Source organism: Hippichthys cyanospilos, chromosome 15 (genome assembly GCF_059441005.1).
Source record: "Hippichthys cyanospilos isolate Australia breed blue-spotted pipefish chromosome 15, RoL_Hcya_1.0, whole genome shotgun sequence".
In the NCBI taxonomy this organism is placed as follows: Eukaryota; Metazoa; Chordata; class Actinopteri; order Syngnathiformes; family Syngnathidae; genus Hippichthys; species Hippichthys cyanospilos.
The window spans coordinates 5,132,309-5,145,843 of NC_142383.1; the positions used below are offsets into that span (position 1 = coordinate 5,132,309).

Below are 13,535 nucleotides of genomic sequence, written 5' to 3' on the forward strand. Positions count from 1 at the left end.
ATTGTCCTGAATATTTTCCCTTTTTCAACCATGCCAATAAATAGATATGGCACGGAGGCCCCAAATGGACAAAATACAAGCACATTTTAAAAACTATAAAAAAGACAGTTAATGATGGTTAATAAAGACTGGATTATACAGAAATGAAGCGTAGAAAATATTTACACTTTTGCTAACTATTTCAAACTTCTTACTTTGAGGGAGCATATTTACTTTTTTTTGTATACCAATTCAGGAAAAAGGGAACAGATCAAATCAAACCAAAGAAAATTATACATTAAAAGGAAACTTATCAGTGTATTCACAAAATGCTTTGATTGTAGATGATAAATTGGAATTGGATTTCTGAAAGATGCTCAGAAAAGCCAGATACATAAGGCACTCCAATTGGTACTGTAATTTATTCATTTTGATCATGACTATGGTTCAAAAGAAAAGAAAAGAAAGCAAATTAAGGGAAAGAAAACACAGCTAAAAAGAAATTTAGTATTGTATTTTAATAAACATTAATAAATAATAAATGGCCTATACTATATATATATATATATATATATATATATATATATATATATATATATATATATATATATATATATATATATATATATATATATATATAAAACATATGATATACACCGTATATAACCATATATATATATAATACAATAATAATAATACAATTTATGCTCCACAATTTATATGCTGAGGATTTTTTCGTGGGGGAAAATCTTTATTATTCGTACGTAATGCATGTAGATCATTCATTTAACAAAAGCACCACCTTACCCATGGAGTCCATATGCAGTGGTCTTCTGCGGGGATTGGTGCCGTAGTGCTGGTAGTACTGACCGTGCGGCTTGGTGGGCGACGTGGCACCAGGACTCCCCAAACCCATCTCACCACCCAATATTGACTGAATCAGATTCATAGGATGACACAAAGGAGGGGGTGTTAATCCAACCATTTTGCCAGTAAAAAAAAAAAAAAGTTTCCAGGTGGCTGAATGTGCTCTTCACTTCTTTACGATTGTCCTCAGCCATATGAATAGGTTCTAGATTTCAACATAAATGAAAAGGCGTCTTGAACCGACTCAATTTAAATACCCAGGAAGGCAATCGCCCATGATGCATTCCAGAATATTGGCGAATTGGAAATGTCTGAACTCTTACAAGGAAAAGGTCACTGAAGCTCTGAGTTCAGAGCTCAGGAAAAAAAAAAAAAAGTCTGGCATCACATGACAATATGGGAACCTCACGTGAATTCAACATTTTAATTAAATAAATCCATCAACTGTTTGCAATGTTTGCATGGAAGCTGTGTGTGAAGGCATTTGGCGGGTTTTTATTAAATTATATTTTAAGGCCGCTGGTTCAGCTAGAACGCTATGAGGTTGAAGCTTGAAAGATCTAAGTGGGGTGTTTCTATAATTGGAGTGGTTGTTAGAGAGATCCTAATCTTTACACTTAGGTTCCCTTGAGTAAGGAATCAAAGCCCCAAACCACTTTTAGCCACCCTGATATTGTTCACTTGCCAGGATTTCCCTTTCAGGCAATAACAAGTACAACCATAGTCATTATATCAATCTCAATTTGAAGACAGAACAATAATACATCAATGACAAATATAACAATGCTAATATCAAGTTCCACTACTACTACTATTACTACAACACTAGACACAGTTTAAAACAAACAAACAAAAAAGACTTCTAAATTGGAGCATGAATGATTCAATTCAGAATAGTAGAGGATATATAACTAGAAAGGAAAAGATAAAGAATCTTTAGAAAAAAAGGGAAAATACAGCGCTGTGAAGCTATTTACAGTACCTCCATGAATGCAACATGATGCTGCTCAGTGCAGAGACTCAGATTCTAACTTCTCCTCTGTGCCGCATCTTCCCTCCTCTAACTGTGACCCTGTTTCACTACTCAGACTTTTCAAACAGCTCTCACATTGTCGCTCTAATTAAGTTCAATCATTCTGCAGCAACAAGTGCCGGCTGGGCTGATCAGGCATAAACAAGACAAAGAGGAAAGATGGATGGAAAGACTTTTTTTTTTTTTTTTTTTACAAGAGGCAGAAAAAGTTAGTGAGGAAGAAAGACGTGAAAAAGAACTAACCCCCCACCCGTTCTCCGTAAATAGACTCTTCCACTACTCCGTCAAATGGTAGACCCCCCCAGCTTTGTTGTCAAGTAATTAGCGTGCAGTGTATATAAAGCAGAGGGTGGAAGACTGTATTTGTGGGGTGGTAGTGGATGTTTTTCAGACTAATCTGAATTCTGATCAGCACATTGGCCCTCTCTGTGGCTGAAAACAAGAGTTGGCTTGGCACTAGTGAGCCAAGAAGGGCTTTTCTCATGCTAAACAGGGTCTAAGTAGGCCAATTACAGAGCCGGCCTCGGCCTCAGTGCCATTCTCCTGCTTAAAACAAAAGGGTCCCTGTCTTAAATAAAGTCAGCCTCACACACAAGAAGGAGTCAGACACAAAGGCACAAAAACTCACACACAGTCACACACACACCATCTCAGTCATCTCGCGCTGTGAGACCGTGTGTCATCTGGGGGTAAAAGGGGGTTCCCACTAAAACAAAAAGAGTCTCATTGATTGTGCTGCTTTTCTTTCTTTTCTCCTCTTGTACTTGAGCACTGAGCCAGGCCAGACGGTCGCCCTGGCAACTAGACGAGCTGGAGGAGAGACAAAATACCCATCTGTCTGTCTGACTGTCTCTCTTTACCTGCATGTCTCTGTGTCCCTACTTGTAGGTATACTGTACTCACTGATGTAGCTGTTGATACCAACTGGTGTTTGCCAGAGTGCAATCAAATCCAAGTTAGGACACCGTAGCATACGATTTAGAATTGATATACCGTAATCCCCCCAATATAAGACACACCTGTGTAAAAGACACAACCTTAATTTGGGGGTGAAATTCTGGTATTTTCTATGTTACAGTGAATAAGACAACGTCAAATGGCGAAACAATAGCAAAACAGAATAAGTGTTGTCTTTTGTACACTCATCTTTTCTATTCCTCATATCCGTAAATTAGATATTTGTTGCATGTTAAGGGAAGCGTGTTTCAGATTTCCCACATTGTGGGCGGTCAGTGAACTCGCCAGTGTAATATTGAATGCTCTCGGAGCTGTTGGTCGACACGGTTCGAGTTCATTTTACCACAAATACCCAAATTTGAGCAGCATCCGTGTTTCACCAAGTTTCTGTTTGTGTGTATACGCCAAAAGACCGCAATTAATATATCAGCCATATGGATTACCTTTCTGTTTTCTCTAATCAGTCCTCTCTTAATTGAATCAGCAGGAGACCTCATAAGTTTTTCCTCTCAGTTTTGGTAATATTCCTGTGTGTGCACAAGGATGGACTTGGACGTTGGTTCGGTCCGCCCGCTTCTTTTATTGATAATAATGCAGCTTCAGCTAACATGAGCTGCTGTTAATTGCAACAGGCACGAGGCTGACAGCCAACTGACATCCCTTTCCACTAGCTCATCCCATTACAATAATTATTGTGAGTAAGAATACGGCCGATGTAAAAATGCACATTTTGGCTTATGTGGCTGACAGATCAAACTGCCTGAAATGGTGTTGAAAAAAAAAAGCAACATTTTATTAGGTTATCGCTTATAGGACGTACCCATATTTTTGGCCTTCGTTTTCGGGAAAAAAAGTGTGTCCCATATTTGGGGAATTACGGTAAGAAGTCCCAATATTCTCCTTAGGGTCGCTGGCTAGCTGGTGCCTATCCAAGCAGACTTTTTGGCAGTAGGCAGGCGACACCATGGTCTGGTTACCAGCCAATCATAGATGAAACCTACTTGATGATATCAAAAATAGGCTTCCTTCAGGCCAACTTCAAAATAAACAATATTTTGAACAACCGCAATGGTTGTTACCCGCTAGCTTTACTCCTCCTCGCATCTCAGTTTTTATTGCCATCATATCATGTCCATAGCAACATCAACGCACTACCATTAAAAACTCAGATTCAATCGCTGACTATAGACATTAAAAAACTGCTAAGAATGCAGTCATTGTACGATAGGGCGCCAGTCACCAGTATTAGTGTTAGTTGCTTTCTACATAGTGCATTCAAATCCAGTCGGACATTTCCAACTTAGACAGAAAAAAGATCCCTATATGTATTCATTTTTTTTTTTTTTTTAATCAATCGATAAAAGCAGAGACATGTCAAAAAAATAATGGGGGTGAAATGACTGATATTTTACTTCCTTTACAATAAATGAAATAAAAATCACTTAGGTTTAAAATACCTATTCAAATAACAAGGCTTCCGTCTTCCATTCTAGTTAGTATTTTGTAGAAAAAAAGGCACTTTCCTAACAATTCAACATTTAATAGATAACAAAAAATACACTTTAATGTCTCCATTTTTCATTCTATCACTTGCAAAGCAAACTTGAGTAGAGCATGACAATTTTTTGAACATTTATGAATTGGAGTAGAAATGATAGTCAATACAATCATGTTTAATCCGAAATCATTTTGAAACAAAAATCAATTCTGAATCGATTCGTAGACCCCAAAATTAGCAACAAATTGAATCATGAGAGAGTCAAAGAACATGAAGTTAATTGTTCAAACAAAAACGATGAACTGAGAAAAATCATTCAAATGTTTTCCTCAAGTGTACCACAAAAGATTACCGGTAATGATTACACCTACGAAGTAAACAATACAATTCTTGAGTTTTAATCCTACATGGTGTTAACATTGCTACTTACACATTTGCAAGATCAAAAGATGTCCCTAGGCTAGTTAGTACTAAAATCCTAGATGGCCATTAAATGCATGCTAAATTGCGTGTTCACCCTTTTTGATTAACTTCTTCTTATCACTTTCTGTTTATCTTAACTTGCAAAACTAAAGTAGAGAAGAAAAAATGTTGACTGATTGGGTGCTTTCACATGCATTTGCACCATGTATTATAATATGTATTGTAATAATATCATAATAACATGTAATAATCCACAACTTGACAGGGTCTGTCTCTCTGTGTGCCCCGATACCAAACCGCTCGATACTGATACTGGTGCATAGACCATAGGCTACAGACCACTTACACACAGAAGTGGAAGCAAACATTTGGCCAAAGATCAAATTTAACCCAGAACATGTAAACTGCTCTTCATTTGTACATGATGTACCCGATTCATTTGTACATGTAAATGTTGTGAGTGTAAAAATATTAGTGCAGTACTTTTGTTTGACATTATGAGCTCCAAAATGCTTTGCTGAGAGTTTGGGATGTGCATCCATGTGACACTCATGCATATACACATAAAACCAGGGAACAAACAGTGGAGCCTGTTTCTTGCAGAGCTGACTAGGCTTTCTATGGCCAGCTGCTCACAAAGAAGAAATGAGAAAAGATGGATTACCAGTGAGTCTGGGAAAAAAATGGGCAGATAGACGAACTGAGCGGAACACAGAGTGTCTCTATCATGACACTCATCAAGACATATGTCTGAATGCAACTCACAGAGTTCGGTGAATTTGACCTTCAGTTAGGCTTGTCATCTTGCTAAAGCAGTGAGAACACTTATTTAGTCACAATGTATTTTACTGTTTGGTTGGTATACTGAAAACCTCAAACAAGATGTTCTAGAAGTCTGTTTAGTTTAGGCAGCACTCAAACTAATGCATTTTAGTTTTACGTAGCACAAAATGAGTCAATCCTGCTTTAAAATTTTATAATTGACCAGCAAATTTGAGCAGTTAAATTGACAAATATTTAGGTGTAAAATATGCCTCTTAGCATAAAATTTAGTTCAAACCATCATTCAAATAGTTTCTCAAACGTCATGACAGAAATGGGTGTATATGTATTTTTGCCTAAAAATGCACTGTGTAGTGCGGTTTTGTATGAAATACTGTATGTCTATCAATACATTAGACTGTTATACCAATTATTACATCACAATCAAATTAATAGGAAAAATAAAGAACACATTCAGATTTTGGCTTCATAACCGACAATGTATTGACGATGTATTGAATATTTCGCCTGTCACTCTCATGACTTTTTATAGTCACTCAGGTGTGATGATTTTCTGTGCAATCTAGAAATAAACAGTGACAGTAGAAGAGAGAGAGAGAGAGAGAGAGAGAGAGAGAGAGAGAGAGAGAGAGAGAGAGAGAGAGAGAGAGAGAGAGAGACCCATTAATTACAAGAAGATGCTGGCAAGGCACCGGCACACCTGTATGCCAGCTTTGCTCCAGCTGATACACACAAGCGCACACACACACACGTACACACACACGCAGACACACATTCACATACATTCCTAAGGGATTCAAACCCTGAGGCATACCAGAAAAATTCAAACCAGCAGAAACCTACAACTCACCAGGCTCAAAGACACTGTAACCACAAATCACATCTGATTTGCCATAACCACAGTTAATGGAAAGTTTAAGAGGTGATTAAAATTAAGTAAATCAAATCAATTCAATGACGGCGCAGTGGGGTAGCAGTTAGCCTTACAGTCCATTGGTCCCAAGTTTGTTACTCAGCTGAGGCTTTTCCCTTGTAAAGTTTGGACATTCTTTGGGGACTCTGGCTTCCTCCCACATCCAAAAGTAATTAATTGATTACTTGAAATTGTCCAGAGCTGTAGATCAGAGTGTAAAATTGATTGCTTGAGTACCGAAATTTGCTGGTGACCAGGGACGTTCTGGGCTTGAAATTCCAGCTGGGAAATATTGATGATGGAGAGACACTGATTTTAGGTCTCATCTTGGTCTGTCACTATCAAATCTTTTAAAAATGTAATAACCAATTGATTATCCCATTGAATAATCAAAATCAAAAACTACAAACCAATTTTAGTATATTTGTCTGAATAATTCATTGAAGTTGAAAGTGATGTGAGACGTTTGTTATTGTGAGCAGATATAACTTATTATTTATGACCTTCTATGTGAATTTGCATACGCTAACAGGTGCAAAGATTAGCATTAGCGCACCAGCAATCCTCATTTAAGGTCAAGAAACACTAGTACAACCATGAAATTTGTTCAACGTACGTCACACATGTAATGATCCTTCAACAATATTCAATGTGTAAACTAGTGGAGTTGCCTGTTAGCTGCTATGAGGTCAATAACTTCCTGTTTTTCCTTATCTTCTTCTTCTTCTTCTTGAGGAACAGACTGGGCATCTTTTGTGCTTTACTGCGCCCTACTGGTTGAAATTTGAACACCTAAAACCAAGCCACTATACTGCACAGTGCACATTGTTTATAGTGGCAGGTTACATACCTGGATAATCAAGCCCCTGCTCTTTTTCAGACATTCACAACTTTCTATCCTTTCTTTTGGGGAGATCAATGTACTTACGTATATGTTTTTTATATATTAAACTACTAAATCAGTAGGTTATTTTTGATGCATACTGTAAATAACATCAGCTTTTTGGCCAAAGGTGGTGCACTAACACAAGTACTAGAGCTGTACGTCAAGACGGTCTTTGCATACATATAGGCAGAGGAATGGATGGATGACGATATTTTTCATTTAAAAAAAGAGTATTTGATGACTCCTTATGACCTGAACTTAGTAAAATAAAAACATGATTTAACTTGACTTCATGATGACTACTAGTTAGCTGCTGAGTTGAGCTGCCACTGTTATCATACATAATAAATAACAAATGATAGGGTTGAGGTTCGTTTAGCCAAGGAAATTAACATGTTCTCAGATTTCGCTTTCATGTTAATGTGTTCAACATTTGTTAACAAGATTGTGTAGACTGAGTGACTTTATTTTGTTTGTACTAATGAATGAAGATGAAGAGCTTAAGTTTAATAAGGAATTTTCTTCCTACAGTTACATTATTTTAAATCTATCCATCAATTGGGTTATTTTCCTTTAAAATGACATGTACAAAAAGCACTCAAAATTTCAAGTAGGCTGAGACTTGCAGCAAGTAATGCTGACAGTAGTGACTTTTTCTGAAACATTTTTAACATGACATAATTTGAGCTACTGTATCTCCTATGGAAGACACACAAACACATGCACACACGTGTCACATTTCCACACAATCATGCACGTGCACGCACACATGCGTGCATGCACACAGACACACACGAATACACATGCACACAAACAGACACACACAAATACAGACACAAACAGACTCAACCCAGACACATTAGTTCAAAACATTCTCCTTAATAAGCACGCAATGCTTGGCTTGACAAACATATAGCAATCATTTAAGAACACTTAGAGATGATTGAGACACCACATTACTCCTCACCGTATCTAGCAATGTTTTGCATGCAATTAGTACTAAAAGAAAAGGCGGGCAATAGGTATGAGAAGGAGACAATAGGACTATTGATGCAAAAAAAAAAAAAAAAAAAAAAAACAATGACCAAAATAATACGAAAAGGGATGAAGTGGAAACAAGTCAAACAACTGTGGCGAAGATTTTTTCTTTAATAAAGTAATGCTTCAATGAGTTACAAAATAAAAGGCATTGTCGAATTGATGCCTCTTTAATGAATAATTTGATAAATTATTGTCACATTAATTTTGTGTCCACATCGGGTTATAGAAATGTGTAGAAATGTGTATAGAAATACATTGGAACAAGCATTGAAGAGTAACATTTGAAGTCACCTTTTTTTTTTTTTTTTTTTTTAAAACAAAAACTTTGAAAATTTGAGTTGGAGCCTGGATCTTGCTGTTTTATCTTTTAAGATAAGGATCCATCAATCATAGCTCATGCACAATTCATTCTTGTGAAGCTTTTGATTTTTGCATGTGTGCGAATTATCGTAAAAAAAGCACACTTGTAGTGTCTTCTCATCTATTGAACGTGTGTCTTTGTGTATTTGTGTGGTCTGGAATGTGGCTATGATAGCTCAGATATGTTAGGTGTCCGTGACCAGCTGTTCAATCTTGTGCGAGTGTACACGTGCATGTGTATGTGCGTTTGCAATTTTACACTTTCTCTAAAGCTGCCCTGTATTGAGTGCCTCCTCTAGATTTTACTACAGTATTACATACACTACTCAAAAAAGCATAGGCACTTGTTATTTCGAGCTTCTTAAGGTCAGCATTTGCGTTGCACTGCCAGTTGAAAAAAGACTAGTGGGGCTCCATAGGACATATTATTTTAAAGTTTTCGGGTTAACTTCCTTTTTAGGAAGGATAAAAGTACTAAATCCTATTGAAGACAAATGGCATGGAAATAGGATGAGCAGACCATGACACTGAAATTAAATATTTGGACTGAACTGGAATGCTAAGTTTGTGAAAAAAAAAGTAAATATTGGTTTTGCTCCGAACCCATGCAGTCAACAAACAAACAAAGGTCTCTTAATGGGTTGACCATTTTTAGGGGTTGGGGGATGGGTTAGTTTGGGGCTCCTTGTTTTGGCAGAGGTTCAATTTTCCCAGCCCCCAATAAACATTTAAAACAAGAGGGCTATTCTATAGGCCTGCCATGATCCCTGTCACATAAAAAAAAAGAACATGTACACACAATAGCAGACTCACAGGGGAAAAAATGACCAGGGAGCTCAGTAGACACAAGAGCTTCCTGAAACTTTGGGAAAGATGCTGTTTCAGAACAAGATCAAAAGCATGGAGCAGAACAATGCAACCAAAAAAAGCAATTGTAATACAGAAATCAACCAAAGGGATACCTGGGTGGTTTTTTTTGTTTTTTTCAGCCAATTTTGCTTTTTTCTAATCTCTCTGTCGTTCATGTTCCAATCAAACAACATATACTACAGACAGACATAACCAGAGCAAATTGTGAATGTAATATTAGTGCCCTTGGCAAGCAGAATGGGCTGATATTGTGTTCATTTGTATATCACTTTGGCAGCTTACAATGGCTGCAACTGGCGTCTGGTGGTACCAGGCAGCAAATGAAGCCAGTCTGAAAATGTCTCGCCTGATTATTGTGGCAAGGGACAGCTACAAAAACTACAAAAAACATATATAGTGTACTGCTGTTTTAGCAACGACTAAAAATTGAATTATAGCACTACAAATATTCACGTCTTTGGAATTTAGTGGTTGGATGGACACAATCACATGAATTCGACTATCTGCATAAATTAACTTATTCAACATGACATTCTTTTACATTTTTTCAGCCCCCCCAAATAAATAAGTGTATATATATATATATATATATATATATATATATATATATATATATATATATATATATATATATATATATATATATATATATATATATATATATATATATATATATATATATATATATATATATATATATATATATATATATATATATATATATATATATATATATATATATATATATATATATATATATATATATATATATATATATATATATATATATATATATATATATATATATATATATATATATATATATATATATATATATATATATAGGAAAAAACTTTCACAATCTTCAACTATCATGAGAGCCAAGTGCGAAACTAAAAGCTAAATTAACCCAAAACTCAAATAGTACAAATCTATTTGACTGCAGATTAAATTGAAGTCATTTGAATCTGCCAGCTGTCACCATGTGAGCTCATCTTCTCCTCTAAATGTTATTTTACTGTTTTTTTTTCTTCCCTTTATTACAAGGACAGAATTTTCACTTACTGCCAAGAATGAAGCCAAAGGATTTTGGACTTCAGCCCAGCATGTAAATTTATCTGCCATTTCCAAACAATTTCCATCAAGAGCCATTCAGACTGTGTTGCAGGATAATTTGACTGCAGCGCAGCAGGAAAATGGCCACTGATGCAGTAATGTTTGATTTAGTTCATATTTTTGTCCTTTACCATTTATTGTAACCCCGCATAAAGACTACAGCTGCATATGAGAGGTGCTTATAAATACAATGATGGATGGATGGATGGATGGATGGATGGATGGATGATAGAAGGAACAAAAAAGTAATTTAAGTGATACAAGACTGCTGACCAATATACATCAAAAGTAAAAACCAACTAAAACTAAGCCAATATTAAATACATTCAGTTGCATGTAGTTGTCAGTGTTTTGTGAAAACGACTCTCCAATAAAAACTAAACACAAAGCTTGCTTCTTTTGGTATGTGTGTGCTTGTGTCTTTTCCTGAGCTTGTCAAGGCCATCTTTCGTCCTCATGGCACAAAGGAAAAGCTCAAACCAAAGGCAGAAAGCTTTTTATTCCACGATTTTTGAAAACACAAATGAGTACTTCAAAGTCAATAAACGGGGTTGTGGGGGAATTCTTGGGTGAATCACAATTCAAACTAAAACAAGTTGAGGCTACGGAATATCAATAATCAGTTCTTTAAAAAAAAGTGTGTGAGTGAGGATGTGTGCAATTTTTTTCATTTTTTTTTTTTTTTTACATGTATTTATTTATTTTACATGATGTTATGTAGCATCATTGATACATACGTAGAGAGCTGGAGTGTTAATGCTTTTTAGGCTTGGAGTTTCATGGCTCAAACTGGCCAACTTTAGTTCACAATTTTTTAATGGAGCTCTGCAATTTTACCTGTAAAATAGCTTATAAGAACATCCATCGATCCATCCATTATTCTAAGTACTTATCCTCACGAGGGTCGCGGGGATGCTGGAGCCTATCCCAGTTGTCTAGGGTCTAGTTGTAGGCGGGGTACACCCTGCGATGGTCGCCAGCCAATTTCAGAGGACACAAAGATAAACAACCATTTGCACTCACATTCACCCCAAAGGACAATTTAAATGTCCAATACACCTATCATGAATGTTTATGAGTCTGTGAGAAAACCCAAAGTGCACGAAGAAAACCCATATGGGCATGGTGAGAATATACAAATTCCACACAGGAAGACCGGAGCTGGAAGTGAATTCGGGCCCGCTGAACTGTTGTACATGCTAACCAGTCTGCCATCGTGGGACCAGTGTGACAATATAAAATGTTGAAATGAGCAAACGGACATGATGCACTCTAAAAAACAGTTGGGTTAAAAATAACTACATTATGGATCTAAAAAGGAAGACCCCAAATTTGGGAATTTGACCCCACTTGAAAAGGCTATTGAGTCAAATTAACCAAAATATTGGGTAGGTCTTTTATTGATTGATAACTGGGTTATAATCTTTTTTAAACTTATTTTTAGAGTGGGTTTTTTGTACAAGACAACCTCAAAAATTGGGTTGTTTTGTATACAAACAAAAAGTTGGGACAAATATTGGATAATCCTTTTTTGACCCACAATTGGGTTATTATTAACCCAAACGTTTTATGAGATTGTGGTATGGTAAGCTGAGTGCACGGTATCATGTAATTGTTCATTTCAAAACTTGGTGGTATAGTTTTGGTTATAGTCGCCCCACATATTCACACAACGTATATTGCAGCGGCCCACCAAAACATAAAATTTACTCCGTCAATAACTTTTACCAAAATACTAAAATGAAACTGATAACCCAAATTAATAGTAATGGTACTTTATCTTTTTTATTTTTACAACTTTCTGGTAATAAAAACAAATATGAATGAGGCATGTCACATATACAACGTAGTTGTGACTTGTCACAAAGCAAGAGGTGCAAAATGAATATATATATATATATATATATATATATATATATATATATATATATATATATATATATATATATATATATATATATATATATAGGTTTTTTATCACTGGAATCCTCATTTATTATTATTTTTCCCATTTAACCCTTTCACTCTCGTTAGGACAATTGGTTGCAATGCGCTTTTCAAAAAATGGCAGTGGGTATGGGAATGGTAGCAACAAGATGAAATGGCATCCCAGTGTTTCATGACACACCTATCTACATATTCTAGTGGAATTTAGCAACTATTGCATATACAAGCCAGTGCTGAGCACTAATAACAAGATAGGTCTTTCTGGTGAATTAAATTAACCATCTAGTACTGCGGAAATATATTCATAATATGTGTTATATATTTGTGTTACTATAAATTCCACTGATTACTATGTATTGTATGCGTTTGGTGATCATTTTCAGTTCATTTTTTGTACATGTATCGTTGTCGATAGGATATGCGGTCCCAGTGGTATTTCTTGGAAATGGGAAGTGGGAATTTTTTTAACTAATTTTCCAAGTATCCTAGATTTAAAAAAAAGTGATAAATGTGATAAGCTTTATATTTTTTTCAAAAAAAAAAAATTGGAGTCAAAGGGTTAAACTAGGAACAACTTTGGGCATTGCTGAGCATGTAAAGGCAATACTAGGGACTTGTGTATTTTATCAGAAGGATATTTTCACATGAAATAATTACAATTGATGACTGTTGATGGACTTGAAGGCTGATTATATAAAAAATGCTGGACCTCTCTTTCAAAATCAGTTTAAAGAAGTAGGCATAGCTGATGGAAAATTAGCAATATTTCAACCAAACTTTCCAAAGGACAAGAGATCTTGATTGTCTAGGTTCAAAATTCAAGTAGCAGCTGTTGTATTGGCACCGTTATTGGGTATAGTAT

General features: G+C 35.8%; 1 protein-coding gene across 4 annotated transcripts in view; it reads right to left on the minus strand.

The window, feature by feature from the left end:
• Nucleotides 1-13,535, minus strand: part of tcf4 (transcription factor 4) — a 172,728-nt gene that overhangs the window by 78,539 nt on the left and 80,654 nt on the right. For 3 of the 4 annotated variants that reach the window (XM_088434425.1, XM_088434426.1, XM_088434424.1), the window contains exon 8: nucleotides 787-913. In XM_088434425.1, coding sequence (XP_088290551.1) covers nucleotides 787-913 — 127 coding nt within the window. Of the gene's footprint in view, nucleotides 1-786; nucleotides 914-1,828; nucleotides 1,857-13,535 lie in introns of those variants that run through there. The other variant, XM_088434427.1, reaches the window with a different exon arrangement.